We start from the raw sequence: 22,688 nt of genomic DNA on the forward strand, positions 1-22,688 counted from the left end.
AAGAAATCGCTTCCTCTGCGATTCTGAATGTAAAAGCATCATGTGTTTATACGAGCTAGAGTTATTTGGGAGTGCTGCTTGCACTCTGAAGCAGCGTGGGCATGATGTTAGGATGGCAGCATGCAGCCTGTGGTGAGCCTAGATGAGAGTCAGTGACAGGCAGCATCACGAAGATGCGCACGTCAGGAGAAACGAGCCCAGCATTTGCTGTTCTTTAACCAAGCAAGGCAGCAGAAATGGAAGCAAGTATAAATGTAAATGTGAGCTGTGCCTGGGTGTAAATCTCAGCTGATATGCCTGGCACAGCCCTGCAGTTTAATCTAGTGTGCACCCTTTTGTATGCTGCAGCATGCTGCACAGAATAGTGCAGTAAATCTTTGGCATAAACTACAAGCAGCAATTTCTCAAAACATTCATAGGGTTCCCCCCTCTCCTTTAATGAGTGCTTTTTCTCCAACATTTTCTCTCAAGGTGTTGCTAAATGTGGTGCAAAAATTCTTAGGTCTTAAGTGTTTTCAGCATGCCACAGAAACAAGTTTTGCTTCACATTTATTTCTGTGAAATCAGCTGAATTAGGCCAGGGGAGCTGCCTTATCCTGTGGCACATAAGCAGCTCCTGGCTTTTTGACTCTTGAGAAGGAGCCAAATAAACAGATTAACTCTAAACCAAGAGTGGATTTTAATCTACAGTCGTGAAGTGCTGTGGGAGGGTGATTTGGTCAGTCCTACTAAGTTTGAAGTTGTTTTTTTTTTTTGGTAGGACTTTCCAGGAAGAGCCTTTTGGCTTCCCTTCTTTTAAGTAGGGAAGGGTTTTTGGTTTGTTTTTGTACCACTGTAATTGGACAACAGTTTGCATGCAGAGAGTAAGCCATAGAGCTATGCAATTTATAGATGGGGAGTTCTTGCAAATTGAATCTACTTAAAATAACAACAGTTGTTGCCTGGGAATTAGTCCCCGACTCTTTCTTTGGACAGTAGTCCAGTCCCACTGCAGGGACATACTCTGATAGTCCCGTGAGGAAGGGGGGTTTGTTCCCGACGGACCTGTAGCTGCCAGAATTGATAAACTGCTCACTCTGAACAAGTGGATCGATTGTTTTCTAACCAAAGATCCTAAACCTCAGTCAGTCAAAACAGTCTAGGCATTAATAGATCCCCTCGTTCCCCTTCTCAGCAGGGAGGGAGGGATCCATGCAGGGCAGGAGGAAACCAAACTGATGGACAATTTCAAGGAACTTTCTGGGCTGTGGCACGTTACATATGATTATGCCTTTGTTTGAGGAATATTTAAGATGCCTGTTGGTTGAGGTTTAAATATAGTGGGATAAATTACTCTTGTGTCTTTGAGGATGCTCCTACTCATTAGCACTTAATTTGCGAAGTTAGGTGTTACAGGAAATGCCACAAAATCCTTTTCTTTATGCAGGTTAACACTGGAGCAGTACTCTTGCTATTCTACTGCTAAGAGTATCTGGTATCCAAAACGCATTTTATGTGATGTTCTTTCTTTTAGGAAACAAACAAACAAACAAAAAAACCAAAACAAAAAAAAGAGGAGTTATTCACATGTTTCATTAGCACTGTTTGTTATTAAAATATGAAGAAATATTTTAAAGAAAATAAAGAAATATTGATACGTTGGATCCAAGAAACTTCCACTCAGCTACTAGATGTAGTTATTCAACTTGGGCAGTACTGTGGCATCCACAGACAGCTGGTAGCTGTTGTGTGCTCACTGGCATACGGCAATTTTCTTTCCTCCATCCCAGTCCATCTGGGGAGGGCTGTCTTAAGTGTTTTACTTGGAAATCACAACTATGATGAGTTAACTTCTAAGGCTATTGATGGCACTATGTGTAACTATCCAGGCAGTTTTGATCAGTGAACAGAAATGAAGCTTTCTAGAAAACATGCTCTTCCACCTTCTTTGAAACCCACAGCAGTATCATATGCCTACAAAGCAGAATTTGGACACACAGCACAAAGGCAGGCAGAGTGAAGTTTACTAAGATGCTGACATGCCTGCCCTCTGAAAGGGCTGCTTTCCTGACCGGAGCATTTGGCAAATCCACTGACAGCGTTCTTTGATTTATTTATTTATTTTTTTTGTCATCAGTAGATACAAATTCAGTTCTATGGACTGTAAAGCAGATCTATTACAGGTGTGTTTTGAAGGGTCCTGTCTGATGAACTTGAAGTGCTTTGAAAGCTCAGGACAGAAAACATGTAAGTAAGAAGCAGCCATTATTACTGTGAAAAAAAATTGTCTCCGTTTTTGTTAATATGTCCAGTGAATATATTAATGAATGATAATGACAAACCATACTGTACTAAGTGTTTTATGGACTGTGGAGGTACAAAGCTCTGAGCAGGCCCGTGGAGGTTTCTCCTCTGCCTTCGATAACCAGTTACTCAGAAATTTAATAAATGAATATCTCTGTGAAGTGGTTTTGGAAAGGAGCCTGGTTTTGCTTTGGTCTCTTTAATGAAAGTAACTCTTCCTAACTTTTCTATGTTCTCTCCATCTGTTGAAGAAGGAAGCCTGCTTCATCCCATTTACCCTTTAAAAAAAATGATCAGTAAACCACCAGTATTTCTGTTGCATAGTGGGCTGCTTGTACTCGTCTGTGTCCCAGCTCGATGGGGCAGACTCCGGTGCTGTAGAAAGATGCTGAAATATGAACAAAAGACTTTGCCAGTAAATGACTTAAAAGTGTGCAGCTGGAAAAGGGAGGGGGAAAGGGTTTCTGTGCTGTATTGAGGGAGGAACAAATACAACACTACAAAGGTCACAGGATACAGTAATGATGTTTGGATGGAAACTTAACTTGCTATGAATGAAATTGTGCTCTTGAGTTTTCCCCCTGGAGCTGAATGTCTAAAAACTCTGAATACTTCTTGTTCTGTTTCTTTTTTTTCCCCTTTTCTTTTTTTGGCTCTTGTGAGCTTCCATGAGTTGCGCTATAGAAATGAAAAAAATGGAAAAATGGAGGACGGACAGCACCCACACATGTGCTAGGAGAGGCTTAAACACACTAATCTCTATTGGGTTAATCAGAGCTGTGACAGTAATAGCTTCTGGTTACTCTAGTACAACTATTGCAAGTCAAAGTTTTGTCTATGCTAAACAAATGTGTAAGGTTTCTTAGCAGGGAACTTACTAGGTTACCAAAGACATCAGCACTACTGGCCAGGGTTAGATAAACTCAGAACTTGCACTAAGCACCCCTTGGAGCCGCCTCTTGGACCCCTTGAGTGTTGGTTTTATTTCCTGTGTGGTGTGAAGCCTTGTTACTGATTGCTAAATTGCCTTTTCTCTCTCCACGTGCTCTTATCCCGTCCAGATTGCCTGTATTTTCTCTGAGGCTGGTTTGATCTTTTATCAATCCATATGCTGTTGTTACCTTCCATTATATGATTAATTTCTGCCTGTAATGATAAATTACTTTACCCAAAAGTGTAAGAGAAATCCTTTTATTTAGCCCAGTTATCTAATGCCAAGCACATTCATATGCATTGTCTTCATACTTAAGGAATTAATCTTTACTTAGGCTTTAAATCAAATTATTTCTCCCACCCCCATCAAAATGATCTTGACGGAAGATAGCTGTGAAGGGCTTCTCGCATCCATTAATTTCCGCCTTTCACTCTTTCTCCCCGGAAACCTTGGCTAGAAATGGCCCCCCCAGCCATGCCCCCGGAAGTTCAGGTAGTAAGTTCGTTTCAGGTTTAAAACAAGGGAACAAATTCTGGCACTGGCCTCTCTGGAAAATCCCTATAGGTAGTCTTCTTTTATGTATTGAAAGCAGTGACAGCTGTTGCCAGCAAATGAGAAAGTGTTTTGGTTTGGGTTGGGTTTGGGTTTTTGCTTTATTTTGTTCTGAAACTTGAAGTTATTTTCTGGTTAACATACTCTAACAGTTGGTCGTTCTTGCTGTGATTTATAAATTTTCTTGACTGTTACTGATTAATTTCTAGCTTAAACTTAAGGAGCACCCATGGTGGGAGTATTACAGTACTGCAGTCTTGGAGGAGAGAAGGCTCCGGCAGTATTTTGGGAAGGAGCTTGTGATCGCCAGACCAACATGTACAGAGTGGACGAGTACATTTTTCTGCTGCTGGAGGTTTCTCCAGAAAGCAGCATCTGTAACTTGTGAAGTTCCGTAATAAATACTTGCTGTAAGCTGAAAGAGCAGCTATAATTTTCTCCGTACTCTGTTCCCTTTTCCAGCTCACTCACATCGTTTCAGTGGTTTTATGATTAGGCTTCACGCAAATAGTTTTCATTCATGCCCCACCCTCTACCAAACCCAGAGCAGCACAGCCAGCTGCTATGGTTGGGATGAAAGTGCTGCTAATTTGCTGTTACCTTTAGTTTAAGGATTCTGGATCTTGTGATAGGTTTGCTGTTGTCCTTGCTGTAAAAAGTTATTTATATGTTGACTATTTAAACACATTTATCAGTTCTCAAAGATCCATGCCTCTCCTTTCAAGAAGAAGGTTGTTTTGAGACCTTACATGGAAAGGTGCGTGCAGAGGATGACAGCTGTATGTATCTATAGGACAGAGTAAGGTGATTTTTTTTTTTTTTTTTTTTTCCTGAAAGTGATCAGTATTCAACCAGCCTTGCTTGGGCTGTCTGTTATGGAAAGGTTACGCTGTGTTTACAGAACTACTTTGAATCTTTGACAGCGATAGTAAGAATAAATTCAACTCTCTTCACTAAGGGCTCTCTTGATGTACAAAGAAAACAGGTTCCTTTTCCTTCCCTGCCTCTCCCCCCCCCCCCCCTTTTTTTTTTTTAGCTTCTAGTCGTGTGCCTCTCCTAAAGCTTACTTTGTTAACAAAACAAAGATCCCCCTGAAGCCTCACTATGCATGCTTTTAGCTTATGGCAATAATATTAAAATCTGTTGACCATTAACTTTTTAGAGCGCAGGTGTTTTACGTAGAGTGGTTTTTATCAGATATATGGAAAGCTCTTTTATTTTTATTTTTTTATCTTTCAATATATGAAGTGTTTATTTACTTTGGAGAGGTGAGTTTGTTTTTAAGTAGCCCAAACAAAATGCCTGTTCTTTTCAATATGCTAAAGAGCTATTCAGCTGTATCATAAACCTCTTACAGTTCATATTTTATTACTGCATCACTTTCTAAAGTCCTCTTTCACTTAACATCTTAACTCTACTTAGGTTTCAGTCTTTCAGTGACCCCTTGCCAATCAGTGAAAGTGAGGGCATTCATACATAATATTCATAACTGAGAACTCTTGCATCTTTGATATTAAAACAAAAAAAAGAAGCCCAAAAGCCAGGGTTGTCTTCTGCAGAATTCTCTGATTCTGAAACTTCCTGTGGCATATTTTAAGCATTATAGACATTATTCCTCAGCTACTTTGAAGCTAAATAAAGCAAATTATTTCTGGGTATAACTGTGGTTATAACTGTATGTGTATTTATAACATGCATGTAATAACAATTTACTTTCTTTTCTCTTTAAAATTCCATCCATTTTCCAATAGCTTTACGTGGCTTATGGTCATTGAAAGAACATCCAGGCTAAATCAGCCTTTTTACTGGTCTGACAGTGTCAGAGCTTTGTGGGTGCTGTTTTCCCCTTGGGTGAGGAGAGGCATCCTCCTGCATTTGGTGCTGTTAATTCAGATCTATTTTGAGGAGTCTGTGTTCTTTGGGTTGCTGAATTAGGTCTTTCCATAGATCTTGCACAGTGGAATGGCATTGTGTTTGAAGTAGACTGAAAGTAGGTAAAAAGATTAAATGGTAGTGAATTACTCGAAATGACCTAAATCAAGGTCTCCAGTGAGATTTATGGGATTCAGTTACAGATCTTGAAACATGTTGAGAGAACACTGAACTTTTTTTTTTTTCTTTTTTTTTTTTTTCTGGCAATGCAGCTTGCATGGCTGGAAAGGATGTGCCTCTTTTTAAGAAAAGTTACTCGGGTACAGGAGATAATTGCATAGTGGTTTTACTTTTTTATTTTTTGTTCTTGTTTGGTTTTTTGGAGGTGATGGAATGACAAATCCCAGCATTGTTTTGAATGAGATGGCTGTCGAGTCAAGAGGTCCTCACTGGTCCGAGTGGAAACAGGGAGCAGGGGAATGCAGCTCGCTGCTCAAATAAAACTCAGTGGAGTTTACTGCGAAGAACAGCCAAAAACAATTCCATGAATGACTCAAAGTTTGTACAGTCTTGAATTGGATTGTCAGGTAGCTGAAATGTGTCTGTAGGTATCTCTTCTTTTGACTCCTTTCTCCCTTCTCTTTTCTTCCTCCCTGACTCCTGCCATTGGGAAATGGTTTGGGTAGTAAGTAGGAAATAAAGACTCCCCTGAAATTTCCTAACACAAATAAACAGGTTTGCTATTTTTAAGTGCCAGTTTTTTATGATTCTTCCAAAGTTCTTTTTGCTCCACTGGGATTGAGTCTTGAATGAATGTTTTCTTTAAGATTTATTTTTAGGAGTTAAAGGCTTATGTGAACTTTAGTGCTGGCAAAGATACTAGGTTGCCAGTCCTAGACATCAAATTTGTATTTTTAAAATTTTTAAATCTTTAAGCTGCCAAGAAGAGAGGCCAACTGAGAATACTGAAAGAGATGCTCATTTCACTAGCTCTTGTACCAGGGTTTTGTTGACACATTCCTACGTGTGTGAGAAATAACTTCAAGTTGAAGCAAACCTTCACTGTTGCCACTGAAGTTGAACTTCAGAGCTTTGTGAAGATTTTCAGTTTAAATAGGAGAAAGTTTGTGAATGTTAAATATTTCTTTTGGTGGCAGAGCAAGCAGGAAATGCTTGTCACTGCAAACTATTTGGGGGCTGATTCCCTGTCCTTTTCTTGTGTATAAAGTGCTCTTGTTCCTTGGAGTGGACTTGCCTGGTCCTAGGGGATGTCTTGTTTCTGTTTGTGGTGAAGAGAGGCTGTGCCAGAGCAAACAGAAGAGCCCCTGAGCTGCAGAGACCTTCTCCTTAGTTTTAAGGCATGGTGCTGGGAATTGTCTCTTGCTTTCTGACCCGTTTATTTTGTCCAGCAAGGGAAGGGTCAGGGAGGTGGCTGCGGGGCTTGCTCTTGTCAAAAGCTGCATTTTTAGGAAGCTTTCTCAATGCTCCCAAATGCTGTTAATCCAGATGAAAGTGTTAATGCTTTTTTTTTTTTTTTTTTCTTGTCAGTTGGGACTAGAATAGACGGGAAAAGATACAAGGCAATTGGACGTGTTCGAGGAAGAGGAGGAGTGTGTCAGGAACGAAGGAAAATCCGCTTTGCCTTGTTGGTAATTAGGGTGGACTTAAAATTTTAGCAAGTGTCTGGCTCCTTGGTGATTTAATTTTCTACATGCTTTAGCTTGGTTTGAGGTTAGACTGTTCATACTAACGTGTTTTACAAAATGGATGTTCTCTGCGTAGTGGTGGCAGTGGGTATGTCTATTATTACTGATGGCAAATTGGTTAATAATGTGGTTAGTCTAAATAAACTAATAGTGCAGACTGTATTTCTTTCATTGCCTAAGTTAATATTTTTATACACCTACTGTGAACTTTCTGATGTGGGGGTTTTTGGGGGGCTTGGGGGGTTTAATTTTAGTTCTTTTGTTCAGCTAGATGCAGCTGATTTCTCAGCTAGATGCAGCTTTTTTGTACGTCAGTTCTGTAACCATCCGCTCAGACCTTGGGAGAGTTTTAACAGCAAGTGGTGGTTCTTCCCCAGGAAGGCTTAAAAAAGCCACTGAATATTACAGGCTCAGGGCTTGAACTCATTTTTATCAAGCTGAGCAACTTGTTAATGGCTTAATTGCTGTCATTTTGATTTGGATAGGGGTTAGTTTCAATTTTCTCCTGTTGGCAGGGTTGTTGTAGATGAAGTGAGAAGTCCAGTGAACGCAGTAAGTGGAAGAGAGCTGGCTATCAGTGAGTTCAGTTTTGGGGGCTGGCTTTTTCCTCTGCTTGCTAAAGGGTTCCTTAATTATATTTTCTTTAATACACTGTTCATATGTAGCAAGCTGCAAATTGGGAATAAGTAAAATCTAGTTTAATGAACGAGAAGTCAGTGTGAATGACTCAACCTTCATCATTTTTTAGGTCCCGATTCAAATTAATTCCCTGTTTGTAGCAATTGAAATGTCACCAAATGTTCACACTGTTGGAAGAGTTGGGAGTGACTCCTGTCTTGATGATGGATTGCACCACACTGCCAAAGGTGGTGGGCTCCGACTGCTTCTGGCAGCTCTGGCGGAGAAGCAGGAGCCTGGATGGAGAGTGGGAGGATGAATCACTTTTCTGCTCCTCTGGACCCAGATTGGAGCTGGGAGGAGCTTTTGGCTCTGGGCAGCTGCAGATAGAAGAAGAAATTCTGCCTTGGGTTTTTGCAGATGTCTTACAAGCGCCGAGGTTGTGATGGGGCTCCCGGGACTTAAGTAACATGTTTTTTTAAAGGCTGGTGTTTCTGTGTCAATTACGAATCAAACAAATTAATGTTTATGGAAATAACCCAAGTACATTGCTTTATTTTGTGAATGGGGCATCACTTCATAAATAATTATGAAGTTGTGCTGAGATGCAGTATCCCTAGGCAATGGTGTTCATTCCCAGTATACGCTTGCTGGTTTTGATATATTTTGACTTCCTTACAAATGATGGAGGTTAGCTAGTGTTGTCTTGTTCTTGGAAAGCAGAGGCGCAGCTCATGACTTCCGATTTCAACTTGAAATGTGTGACTTCAACTTGTGACTGAATTGCCGTATGATTTTGCCTGCTTTACTTGGTATCTATCATCTTTATTGGTATAGGAACAATGCTGGATCAGAGAGCATATTCAGTATCAGGGAATTCAGTACTTTTACAAACCTTTTCAGGTAATTCAATAGAAAATTACTGAATTGCTGGCTTATTGCAGGTATACTAGGAGGCAGTGGTTGTAATTGGGATATATTTACTGTATGAAGACAATTCACTGCACAGTCTCTCTTCTGTAGTTCTCTGAGCCTCTATCTATCGTGGATACTCTTTAAAACCTTAACCAGATTGAAAATGGTGGTGGCCTGGATGCAGTAGCAGCTGGCTCCTGTTGGGAAGGTGCTGGCTTTCGGATATGCGTGTTGTTATGTGCAGCTTTCCAGACCTGCACTGGTGTGTTTCTCTTAGCAAGTTATTTCCTCTACTATTGTTTTTAAACATGAGATCCACTCTGCGCTGCTTAGTTAGTCGGTAGAGTTTTTAAAATCCAGCAATCTCAGAACACTGCGTTAGCTCTGACTTCCCATACAGAACTGACATTCAAAGAGAAACTTGCTTCGTTTATGCTTTAAATAGCTCTCCAATGGGGAGATGAATAGTGAGAGCACACAATACGGCCAGCACTGGGTTGTGGGGGCTCTGCAGGGCTATTATTAGATGACAATAGCCGGAATGAAAAGCCGTAGACGCTGCATCACGTTTGGGCCATTGTGTGTGAGCGATGTTTTTAAGTTGGAGAGCTGGAGGTCTTTCAGGATCTCCTTCTCTTATGCTCCTCATTGGGGACCTCTTGCTATTTTTCTTTGCTGGGGACAGTGGAGGTTATGAAGGAAAATGGCTGCTAAGTGACTGCTTTTAAAGAAGACTTACAAATTCTGCTTGCATGGGATAATGTTTAAGACTATATAACAGGCTGTATGCATTTTCCCCATTACGTGCTTGGAAGGTGACATTTTTTGCAAAGATGAGTCAACTGTAAGTTCAAAACATGGTTGTCTTTATACCTTTTTGTTAATGTTTTTGGTTTCAAAAGGAGGTTCATGCATGCAAAAGAAAGGTGGTGATCTGTGTATGTATTGCTCAAAAGCCGAAAACTCCCAGGGCGCCAGGGGAAGCTGATGTAGCTGAGTGGAGTTCATCTTGACCTTGGCTGATGTCAGAAATGAACAGGATTTCTTGGCATTTTGCTGACTCAATCCATCACTGTGTTTAGCAGTAACAAAGCCTTAATTTTTAAGGAATGGTATTTTTTTGACTGAGCAGGTCTAACTTCTTTGCAAGAAAGTAGGCTGTTCATTTGTAATGTCTGGCACAGGCTACTCAAGTTATGCATCTCCACAGGTGCATCCATCCACACATGTGTCTATGTAAGAGACAGCCTCAATTTCAAGGGCATGCAATTTCTGACAACTGCATGGGTCAGGGAAAGAGAGAGTGCTTGAATATTTATATTGCAAAATAAAATCTTGTCTATCTATGGCTTCAAATGACTGCATCGTATTTTTCACAATATGCTGTATAAAGTGCCTCTTTCAGGTCTGGTTTCTGGGTGCCTTTTTCCCTTTACTTTCACAAGCTTTAGTGGAAAAAAGCCGCAGCTACACAAATTGAGCATCACTCTCTCTGGCATTGGGAGGAAGTCCTAAAAGACAAATTTGCCAAATTCACAGTTAAAGGCATTTTTCATGTATGATGCTATAGAGTTGAACTTCTCCTAGGGCAAGCCCTCTGGACATTTTGGATCTGCTGAAATGGCATAACTGGCACCTAAGAAACAATCCCAACTGTTCCACAGCACTGAATATAACTTTATTATTTGAATATAATTTTAATAGCTCTTTACCTGACTTGTTTACAGAGTGAAATCTTGGTCTGTTTTTCCACCAGCATTGTATCCTGTTTTCTTCTGTTTTGGTCTGCAGTTTTGTATGGTTAATGATAATTGATCTTTGACTTTCAACAAGACTAAGTTGAGCCCCAAAGATTAATTGGCAAGTGTCCGCTTTTGGAGATCTGAACATGTCAGACAAGGAACAGTCTTGTCATAAGTCATTGATGCAATTTTCGAAAAGAGGGAACTGAAACCTCTTGAGGAAAGAATTTTCTGTTTGTTCTATTTTGAGTATATTGTGAAATCAAGGAAAGTACAAACTAATATTAAAATTTAGATAGTTGTGTATGCTGCAGCAAGAATCAACACTTAGGGTGAAGTGCTTGGTGATTGGGAGAGTGTATCCATCAGGCAGTCTTGCACTAACAGCCCTTCAGTTGTGCTGAAATACAGTTTTTTAACTGAACTGCAAGAAGAAATATTGAGCAGAGAAGTGATGGGGCTAAACCATAACATTGTTCAGAGTGATGTGCAGTGATGGTGATTTGCTCTGAAACTCTCCTCTTGGAGGATGGTCGTCTAAAATCCTCCCTACGAAGTATAGGGGGGGAGAAGTAGTTTCTCTTACAACTTCATTTTTAAGTGTGGAGCTTTCTGTAAGAAAGCTGCTGCATGCTTCTGCTTCCAGTGGCTGCTGTCGGTCTCAGCCACAGGGGAAACAGCTGCTGTCACCAGGCACATTGACTTCTTCCTCTGCAAGCTCTTGAATTTGAGGAAGATAATTTGCATTACTGAGTATGTTGCTGATGCAAGCTCCCAATGTGGAGCTGTTCGTTTCAGTCCAGTCCTTCTGTACATCATCTACGAGGATGTGCAGGAGCGCTGCTGAGTGTCGCAGCAGCTAAAAATGAAGTTTTTCAAGTTGGGCTGAGGTGGGAAGCTGGAACGCATCAGGCTATCTTCAGATTGATTGGCTTGACTTCCTTCCCATGCAATGGTTTCTTAGCTATACTTTAGAAGGAGATTAAAAGCTGGACATCCTGTTCTTGAGGAGGTTTTGCACTTCTGGCTTGCAGTGTAGGTTACTTGTAAGTAGGAATGCTGCAACGATTGATGTCTTATGCTTATCTCATTAGTGTGATGGTATTCCCAGTTCAACAGAGTAAACTTCCAACCATGCTATGGGACAGCCAAATGTAATGTCAGCAGCTGTGCTGAACCCTGTGCTGTTAAATGCAGGGGATTTTCTTACAGTTCTTTTTAGTCTGCCCTGTCTGCAGACGCAGGAGGAAGAACAAGGGAGAATGCAAGGTTAGGGACAGGAGTCTTAGTTGCTGTGCTCTGTAAATACGGGACAGGGCAAGGGGTAGGCGTTTGTCCTGCAGTGAAATGGGCTGTTGCTATGTTGGTACACAGAGCAGTTCACATTTGTGTTCTTGCTTCCTTTGCAATGACACTGCAGTATCACTACTTCCCCTTCATTGCATTTCTTAGCGTCTTTTTTCCTTTTGAAATCATGCTGGACATTTAATAGCAAAAATACATTTTGATTTTTCCTCCTCCTCTTTTGGTTTTCTTCTACATGGTGTCCTTTTGCCTTCCCCTAAGCTCAACCCTGACTTCCCCCTAAAAGTAACTTACCAACAAACTGCTGGAATTTATCAAACAAAAAAGCCAGGGGTTGTTAAAACAATGAAATACTTAAGAACAAGGCGGAGTGCCTACTTTGCTTTTTGTAAGCTTTATTTTTTGGAATTGCAGGAGTGTGTGTAATTCAGGACTTTAAAGTTTGCTGACTGACTACTCGCTCTTGCTGAAGAGCATCCATACTTGCTCACTTGCTATGTAATCCATTTTCTTCATGCAAATAAGCTGATTGCGTCCAGGTTTTTTTTAAACATAATTTTATTCCTTTTAAATTACAGCATCCTCTGCAGATGTTGGAGTGTCATAAAAATGAAATGTGGAAACAAATGCGAAGTTGTCATGGCTTGCTCCAAATTTGAGACAGTAATTAAGCTGTCGGGGGAGTAGTGGAAAGTTCGGCTGACTTTATCTGTATGTCCTTTGGCAAATGACGTATGGACTCATTAATGGGAAAGGCCAATGTGAAATGAACTATATTCAGTGGTTTGTCTGTATCCGTGCATCTGCTTTGGCAGATAAAGGATAAAAACTACCCTGGATAATCAAGTCTTAAGATTTGGCTTTTTATTTAGTAGCTGGAGCCATTGTTGATTGCTGTCAGGGGAAACTGAGGTAGAAACGAGCAAGAATACCCAGGGTCTGAGTATTTCTTCTTTCTGGTTGGTAAGAAGAAATAGTGGCGTGACATTAGTGTTGGGAGATTGCTGGTGTAACTTAGAAAAGCAGCTGATGAAGATGGGCTAGCAGGTCCAGAATTCCTTCTACATGGCAGTGACTTAAGGGGGGTGGGGACCAATTCTTTATGGCAAATGGTGACCTGATCCTTTAATGTCTCTTACACTGTAGGACCACGGGCTCCCTTTAACACCCAGTGCACTACCTGCTCTTGGGTTTTATATCTGAAAACGTTGAAATGTAAAAAGATAAGTCATAAGCGGATCCCAAAAGGATACACGTTTCCTAGCCTCTGTCTGCTTTCAAAGATTTTCTGGCTGTCTCTAACACGTTCAATGGATCATTTTGTGTAATCCTGTCTGGCAGTTTGTTTCAAGATGCTGGGATTTTTAAAGCTATTGTCTGAATGTTTTGTCCAGATGGTCTTAGTGTGAGTCAGACTGTAAGGTACAGTGTCTTGCTTTGATAAGGTTACTCATTCTGTTCAGATAGCTGATGGCTTTATAGCAGTAAAAGAACAGATCTTTCATGTTAATGGGAAATTACCATTCATTCTCTTGGAAAACGAAAATAGGACCAGAGCGTCTGAAGCTTTCACTGCTCACTTCCCACTGTAAGTTATTCTCATGTTCCTGCGAAAGTGTTGGATTTTAAATGGTGATAACAAATCCATCTGTCCTGGCTCTTGGCAGGAATGTCTCTTGATAATAATGGTCCACCACTATGAGAATTTACAAATGTCAGTCACAGCTTCGCAGCATTAATGATTTATACATATAATGAGCAATAAAAGAAAATGAAATGTCTTGGATTGATAATTCATAATTCAAGGATGCCAATAACTGGATTTCATAAGTTATCTGAGGTGTTGTCAGCATATAAATCAAATTTAAATAAGTTTTATTGAAAGTTACACATGTAACTTTATCAATGGAGATATTACTACGCCATTTATTTTCTTGCTCCATATTGTTACAACAGTATTATTCATAGCCCTTCCTGACATAGGCTTTTGTTAAGTATATGTATTTCCAAAAAAAATCCAAAACAACCCCCCCCCAAAACCCAAATGAAATGCTCCACCATCTTTGGCATTTTAATGAGACTGAGAAACATGGATATTCCTGGGCTGCTTAAATCTCTGGATAAACTGGCATGCCACTGAAGGAAGTTTCCTTTCTCTCATTCAAAGTGCTTTTTTCAGTGGGAGGATGGAGAGATGTCTTGAAGTAACCTGAACCTGAATTCACACTGAAACTGAGAATGACTGGCCCATAAAATAGTTGGCATTCAGAAGCCTCCTAGCTATTTCTAATATTTCTGTGCTGGGCTGGTTGGTTGGTTGGTTTATTTGGGCGTGTTGTTTTAAGTCACTAGTAAATGAACCAACATAAACATTCCTTGTAGTGAGGCTGGCGGAAGAGCCGAAGCCGAAAGCTTCGCTCTCGGCTTCCATGTTGACTTTGGCTGGTCCTGTACAGTGCTCGTTCACGGGCTCCTTTTGGCAGATGGCTGGAGCTTCAAATAGTAAGGGTAAATAAGTCACACCCAGTATCTGAATTGCAACAGTGAATGTGTTACGTGTGCTTTGGTTTCCTCCTGTCCAAATGGCTTTAATAAATCTTAGGTTTTTTTAACAATTTTTTTTTTGGTGGTGTTTTCTAGGGACTGAATTGTTTTTGTGGCATTGCATTAAGCAAATGAAAAATGAAGTGATTTGCTAATCAGGGCTTGGGTAGAGCTTGAGCTGTAGGGAGGAGACATGGTATGGCTGGGATCAGTCTGCAGGAAAAAATAAAAAATGACTAAACTCAGTATTGTCTTTTGGGGGACCAGTCCAAAATAGAAGAAAAAAAAGAGTTGTGCAGATCTTTAGGGGTTTCAAACCACTGAAGATAAAACAGTGAGGTCAAATATTCAGGAATGGAAGCAGAAACACTTGGCCAGGTGTGGAAACTACTTAGGTGCAGCGCAGTGGTCAGGAAAGGTTCCTGTGCTTGCAAATGTGAGGGGAAGCCAGGACGTGCACCAAGAGATCGTACTGTCTATCCAGGTGATTTTTGCCACTCTTTCTGTGAAATACACCAGCCCCGCTGCGGCTTGCGGTCATGCCCATCTCCCTGCTGCCAGCTGAGGCTCAGAGGCAGATCTCTGGGCACAGGCTTCAGTTTATCAGACGTACTTAAGCTCTTCCATTTCTCTGGGTATTGGCAGCAGAAGCTAAAATCCACCTGACGTGATCTGAAGAGAAAAGCTCCTGGTTGTAGACTCTTCGGTGCGTCGAGGATGCTGAAGCAGAGCCTCTGTGCCTGTGCTCCCCCTCCTCGTCCTTTGAGGCGTACGGAAGACACCCATTTCTCTCCCACTTTTGCACAAAAGGGCTTTTTGTTCCTGCCTTTGGAAAATGTGTGCTGTTGTCAGTTTTGCTCTGGTTTCTGCTTAGAGGGAAGAGCTTTCTGATGTAGATAGGTGCTGAAGGACTTCAGTTTCCTAATGCATTTTTTTTAACAGTGATAATTTTTGTTATGTAGGGGCTGAATTTTTCTAGAAGCATCAAATCCTGCAAATCTTTAACTTTTGTGCAGCTTTATTCAGGTATATCTAAGAAGTGCATTTTCTCTGATTTTGCCCAATGTTTCAAAGGCTCCTATAACAGCAGGATTATTTCCTTCCCTCTGTCCCTGCTTCCGTCTGCTTGATAAAGAGGCTCCTTTTGACTTCTCAGAAGTGGAAGGAAGTGACACTGGACAACATTCTGCTTTTCAGTGAACACATACTTGACGTCTGCGGTACAGGATGCTTGATTGCAGGGAATACTTTATTGATTCTGTTATCTAATTGGTACTGGGAATCCAGATTACTGCCTGGTTTTGTGTCTTGTACTCTGGCTTCAACTGATTCAAAGTTACATATATTAAAAAAAATGTGGGTTTTTTTGACTATTAGTCATATTTCTACATGATCATCTTAATGAACGGCTGCAATTTGTGTGGTGGGTTACATCTGTGTTTCTTTGGAAAAAGCTTTTTCTGGGAGGTGGGTCATTTTCCCCAGAGGGGCCTGGGAGGGGAGCAGAGAGGATTTTAATTGTATTTTTATTGCAGAAGTTACCTACTGTGCAAAAACTAGGTAGAACCTTATATATCTTCCAAATAGCATATGTGGTATGGTTTGCTTTTATTGAACTTTGAGTAATTTATTGTAAAAGTTGGAGCCATATAAACAATTTCTAAATGATAAAGTGTGCGTGCGTGTGCATGTAAAAAGGAGGACCTGAGTTTTAATGTCAGTTTTCTGACAAAGGCACGTGAAAAATAAGCATCTTGTTGTTCCTGATCTGGTCTAAGCTGCACTGATTAATGGGTGTTGCTGTAGCTGACAATGAACTGATAGAAAAATGATGATTCACATAATTCGAGCTTTGCAGGCTCTGTCAAATATTCATTTCCCTCTTTACAAGAGGTGCTATAGAGTAAAAAATGTAAGTTCCTTTAAAGACAGCAGTCCTCAGCTTACACAGCTGAATATTTATAACTCTAAAGGAATGACTTCCGTGTTTCCTATGATTGTATAGGAAAAGCCTGCTTGGGATACCTTTGCTTTCATTGAGTATTCCTGGTGTAAACTCCTTCTGAATGTGAACAAGGACTGAGACAGAAAGCAACAGGGAGTCTGGAACAAGATTTTTTTACATAAACTTTTTTTGGTGGTTTTAAATTAGGCTTATATCTGCTGGTTTTTGTGTGTGCTATATAGGAGTTAAAAACAATGCTCCAATTTGATTTCTTATGTAGACAGTTAAGACTGATTTATTGTGAACTCTCATGCCAGTTTAAAGAGGCATTACTTTGATTTCACGTAATGGTTTTGGTTTAATGGCAGGTATTACTTATTACAGTGGGGAAAATAAGAGGCTGCTCTGGTGGAAACTAGCTCTGTCATCAGTGTCCACTGGTACTGCGGGCAAATAACTCAGACCTTTTTGATCTTGTTGAAGTCATCTGTGAAATGTCTGCAATGATGCTTGTTATTCACCTCTCCTGGAATGTTTATGGTTAATTAATGGTTCTCAAAACCTCCCAGAAACACGCACAGCACTGTCTCTGCTGGGACTGACAGGGAGGCAGTGATGACTACATTGGGCTGCTGAAATATATTTGACTCGCCTTGTTGACTTCTTTGGACAGTCGTCTTCCTTCTCGATGGACTGAGAGCCTTACCCGGTGTTCCAGCGGGAAGGGAAACAGGAACATAAGGAGGAGGGTAGCAGAGATCCTTCATGGTTCACTTGTACAAGTCTCCGGGCTGCTGGCCTGCGGCGGGCTTGGGCACTCGCTGGGTTATTCGCGACCGACCAGGTGGGTCTGTCCCTGCTGTGATGTGATGGTCAGCCAGGAGCACATCCAGCCTCGGATCTCCTGGGGACCCTCAGCTACAGGAGCTGGGAGGTGTGCAAGGAGGTGGGAGGGTTTCAGATCTGATGTCCCCTTTTGGACTGCGGCAGCTCCAAAATGTGGTTTATCTACACAAGACTGAGGACCAGGAGGGGAACGTATTGGAGGTACCAGGGAAAGGTGTTCGTTTCCGTGGCAGCTTCAGGATGCCTCTGGAGTAGTGGTACTAACCCAAGGTTATCTTTCACTGTTACATAGTTACCTGATTTTAAAATGAAGCCTTTTCCTGTTTGCTTATTTTGTACCTTTATGAAATATTCCAGGTAAATTGGTGTTGGTTCTTCAAAATGTCAGCTTAAACACAAAGCAAGGATGAAAAATTGTTGATGCAGTTAAAAAACCAACCCCACATTTATCTGTCTTTCTCCTAGCTGCCAAAGACAACTGTGGAAGCTGGCAGTCTACTGGAAGTGATTTTTGAAATTCAGTTTACTCTGCTGTGCTTGAGAAGTGTTTACACGTCCCTTTTTGTTTCTCTTCATTTATTTCTCGATTGTTTATGCATGTTAATGTGTTAGTTACCAAAGAGGAGAGGGGAGGAGAAGAAATCCTGAAGTGAAATTAAATTAGACACCAGCATTAATCATTCTGTTTGTTTCTCTAAATATATGACATAATTCACCAAAGGATTTTCCTTTCCTTGAAGATACTTGTCCTGGTTTTGGCTGGGATAAAGTTAATTTTCCTTCTAGTAGCTGGTATAGTGTTGTGTTATGTTTTGGATTCAGTATGAGAATTATGTTGATAACACCCTGATGTTTTCAGTTGTTGCTAAGTAGTGTTTAGACTAAGTCAAGGACTTTTCAGCTTCTCATGCCCAGCCAGCAAGAAGGCTGGAGGGACACAAGAAGGTGGGAGGGGACACAGCCGGGACAGCTGACCCAAACTGGCCAAAGGGGTATTCCATACCATGTGGCGTCATGTCCAGTATATAAACTGGACGGAGTTGGCTGCGGGGCAGATCACTGCTCAGGAACTAACTGGGCATCGGTTGGCAAGTGGTGAGCAATTGCATTGTGCATCACTTGTTTTGTATATTCCAATCCTTTTATTATTATTATTATTATTATTATCATCATTACTATTTTCTTCCTTTCTGTCCTATTAAACTGCATTTATCTCAACCCATGAGTTTTTTACTTTTTTTTCCTGATTCTCTCCCCCATCCCACTGGGTAGGGGGGAATTGAGTGAGCAACTACGTGATGCTTAGTTGCTGGCTGGGGTTAAATCACGACAATATTAAAACATGTAACTTGTTAATTGCTACTTTTGTTCTAGCAATTTAATTGATATGAAAAATACATTTGATGTTACTTTGCATGAAGGGCTTGTGTGTAAGAGCGTAAATATCACGTCTTACGAATTGGGAAGTAGTAATAATTTTTTACATTGCTGCTTCTGGGTTCTTGCATCCCAGTATCTTTCAGCACTTCCTTACTTTACTTAACCTTTGGAGCACCCTTGACAGATGGAGAAATGGAACTTTATAGTGTCAAATTAACTAAGGTTTTTGCAGTAGGACCAAAGGTGTCTGGGGATTGGGTCTGGAGAACTTGGTCCATTCCTGGACTCTCTTCCCAAGGAAACAATGAGCACTATGGAGGATTTCATGCATCTGTGTGTGTATGGATGCCACTTTCTCACCTGTAGACGTTTCTGTGTGTGCATGCATATGAATGTGGTAGTCTAGTGATGTATAGTGAGTTTAATTTGGGATTCCTGAAGTGAATTGAAGCAGTGGGAACATACGGCAAATGCCAGAAATAATGATCGCATTACACATTTCTGATGAATAATTCAATTCAGTTTAGTGCTTTTCCACCATTAAAATAAACCCCTCACAATATTTGACATAATGCAGATGAAACACTTCAAGAACAAAAATTTGGAAGGCGAAAGAAGCAGTTGTTTCACTTCTGTTTGAATTGCCACTGGTAGAGGAAATCTTAACGCTCAGTTAGAACGAAGACGTATGTAAAGTCTTGGGCTGGAGCTGTGGCTATTAAACAGCTCTTCTACGTTGTGTAGCTGTGGAGCAGACTTCAGGAGGAAGAACAGTGGTTGCAAAGGGCTGCTGTGGAGCTGCAAAGAAACTATTTTTAAAATAGGCCAGGAAAGCACAGCAGAAACTACAGCAAACAATACAAACCATACACGGGAGAAATAATTTTTAAAATTGGTAAAAAGAAAAAAACCAAAAAGTCTTCTTTCTCCTTACTCTAAAATCCACCTTTCTGAATTTGCGTACTGATACATTGTGGGCAAAAAAGTAGAGTGAAAGAGAATATTTCAGTGACACCCAAATATTTTTGAGCTCTCTTGAAAAAAAGTTCTGCCACCTGTCACTCGAGGGGTGTGTTTTGGAGAGCGGGAAGTGAACGTTTCTGCAGCTGCTGGATGCTGTTTAGGCTTGAGTTTTACTAAATGTTCACAGAGCTCTCGTGTCAGGTATCCTGTGTAACTTTATAAATGGAGAAAGTGAGGCACAGGCTTAATTATTTATTAAAGCAGTAGGAGTGTTTGGAATGGAAATTAGTTGTCCTACTTGGACAGTAGGAAGAGGCAGTGGCACTGCAAGTACCTAACATTGCCTGTGAATTTGGGTGTATAAAAGCCTTAAGCAGGGCTGCAGGAGTTAGGAGTAGAAAATTCCTCTTTTAACTTCTGGTGTCAGGTAGCTAATGACATAGACCAAGGCTGGTTCTTCATCGACTGAGCAAAACAGAGGTAACCAGCCCACTTTGTATTTTGTTGCATCTGAACTAAAACCAAAGATAATGCAGATAATTCTGCATTTTACCATCCACTTTTTCAGTTTGTTTTGGGTTTTTTGTGTGTTTTGTGTAATGCATAGGCGAAGTACTAGCACACTGCAGAACGATGAAATGCAGAATGATCCTACATCTCCTGCTTCATGGTCATTTCAGGACGTAGTTCTAGCTGCTTGTTTTTCATCTTTATTTTTTTCTGTCTTGAATGAAGCTGGTCTGGAGCAGAGGGGTGTCCCACAGCCCTCATCTTGCATGGGGCTGGGGCATTTCCGAACCACGGGATGAGAGCCGGCGCACCCCATGCTGGCAGAGCTCAGCTGGGTCAGCAGCGTCTTGACTCTGCTTTTGTCTCACGGACCTGTTCTGCTGTCTCTTCCTGATGGGTTTCCATTCTAGAATAGACAGACATTTCTGTTGAAAGCAAGTGCCAGCCTCTCCCTTTACTGAGGAATTTAACTGCCTTTGTGCAGTGCGAAACACTGCAGTACAACATTCTTCATTCAAATCTCCTCCTGTTTTGAAATGAAGAGCCATGAGTACCTGGCTCCCCTCCCTCCATCTGTCCACACCCAGGCTGCTCATTGCTTGCAAATGAATTAACATGATTTCTGAAGGGTGTTTCTGTACATTTCCCACACTTTTTGGTCAGTCTGATTAATTCTCACACTCTGATGCTCCATGGGGAAGCCCAGGATTGATCACTGCTTGTGAGCCTTTGCTGGACTTGATACTTCATTCCTTCATAACTTTTTTGTGGTGTTTGAAATGTTAAATAGTGGTGTTAATGGTGTCCTGGACAGCACAGCAAGTGTTGGAAACGGCGGGTGGTTGGGGAGGACGGGGTGGTCCCAGGGCTGGTGGAGGAGCAGGAGTTAAACTTCTTTCCTGGAGTGTGAGCGCCTCGTGCAATACCCAGTGGAAATCCCCACTCCTGTTCTCTCTCCCAAAAAGGATCCAGAAACTTATGTTTTACTCATAGCCAGCCTTGGTTTCGTGAGAAATTGGGATTTATTTGATTGAAAATGTGTGCAGCATGTGTTTAGCTTTATTCCTTACTGCATTTATTCCCTGTTGTTGACTTCCTATAACTGGGAGCACGCGTCCAGGCTCCTTGCACTGCTGACCACCTCTTTTTGTAATTAACGCAGCAGGGTTTGAGGAAAGAATCTCTTCTTTCTGGGAGAAAGGTTTGAGCAGTCAGGAGAAGAGTGTGGTGAAAAATACCTGAGAGTCTGGTGCTTCAGGGAGACTTGGTTTGCCCTGGGCCAGAAGCAGAAAGGGCATTTAAAGCAGGGAAAAAAAAAAAAACTTGTGTTAAAAATGTTCACCAAATTTTCGGCCATCTCTGCAGTGTTGGCTTCGTCACCCGGCATGAGAGGAAGCCGTTCAAATAAGTATTAAAAAGTTGTTTGGAGAACATATTATTTCAGGTTGCTTAATGGGCCCAAAGCAATTTCTGCCTCCCAGAGCGCACAGGCACTTGGGATGCTCGTTACTGGAGGCTACAAAGAGTTCGTCAGCTTGAACTATTTTCTGAGTACTGAAAATGTGATCTAGAGTGTGTGTGTGTTGCTTTTGATTAGGCTAATAGTCCATGTGTCAGAATGACTTTTAAATTGTTTATTACATAAATCCATGCTGCAAACCAGTGATAAAATGTAGTTTTACTCCTTGCCCATAGTATTTTATCCAGTATTCAAAAAGTGGGAAAGCATAAGCAAAGGTTTGTCTGAGGTTTTTTTGGCTTGATGTCATCTGGGGGAAACCTTTAACTGAGTAGACAATCCTAAAATAGCTGTGAAACTTCCTGTAGGCAGAAGTAGTTGTAATGCTCCTGCTGCTTTAAGTTTTGGGTTTTCACTTATTTGAAATGTATTGATAAACTTTTTTTTGTTTTGAATAAACAGTTGTAGAACCTAAAGTATAATACAGCCCGATGTACTTAGACATGTTACCTTTATCAGGGGTTTTATGTGCGCTATGGATTAGTTACAAAGATGAGGACTTTGCTTGCGCATACAGGAGGAGTTACCCACACTCTGCCATTGGAATTAGGGCAGTGAATCCCTGCGCAGGGTAATTTAATCTGGATTCTGTTTTTAAACATCCTCCCTGAAAAGTCAACAGCATGGACTGTGTTTTGATAAAAGTAAAGGACACTTTCATGGCTATTTCATTAGACAAAAAAAAAAAAATCTAAATATTTAATTTGAATTCTGCATGGATTAAATGCCTTGGCAACTTTGTAAACATGTTTAATTGCATAATTTTGAGCATTTGCTTAAAAGCTTTGCAGATCTGAAGCCTTGCATCAGTTTGCAGTCTGTGAATTGCAGATGACTGTTTTTTTGTACGGGTATGGAAAACCAATGTATAGGCTTGCTGCGTTCAATGGGATTCTAGTTGAGGCGTGCTTAAAGTTATAAAATTTTCAAGCTACCAGTTGCAATGGAGGTGTTACACAACTGTAATAACGGCAGAAAGCATCGTCTGCCTTGCTTATTTAAGTGATGCTTTTGTTGTGCCTAGAAAAGCTGGTAGACCCAAGTAATTAGTGAT

The 22,688-nt window shown here is 40.9% G+C and overlaps 1 protein-coding gene across 6 annotated transcripts in view; it reads left to right on the forward strand.

The window, feature by feature from the left end:
* SRGAP2 (SLIT-ROBO Rho GTPase activating protein 2) overlaps positions 1-22,688 on the forward strand; it is a 115,400-nt gene that overhangs the window by 8,356 nt on the left and 84,356 nt on the right. For 2 of the 6 annotated variants that reach the window (XM_052814917.1, XM_052814918.1), the window contains exon 1: positions 17,101-17,260. The exons of 3 other annotated variants lie outside the window; for them this stretch is intronic. In XM_052814917.1, the coding sequence (XP_052670877.1) occupies positions 17,182-17,260 (79 nt within the window). In that variant the 5' untranslated portion in view covers positions 17,101-17,181. Of the gene's footprint in view, positions 1-17,098; positions 17,261-22,688 lie in introns of those variants that run through there. One more of the 6 variants, XM_052814923.1, reaches the window with a different exon arrangement.

This window comes from Harpia harpyja, chromosome 19 (assembly GCF_026419915.1).
Source record: "Harpia harpyja isolate bHarHar1 chromosome 19, bHarHar1 primary haplotype, whole genome shotgun sequence".
Taxonomy (NCBI): Eukaryota; Metazoa; Chordata; class Aves; order Accipitriformes; family Accipitridae; genus Harpia; species Harpia harpyja.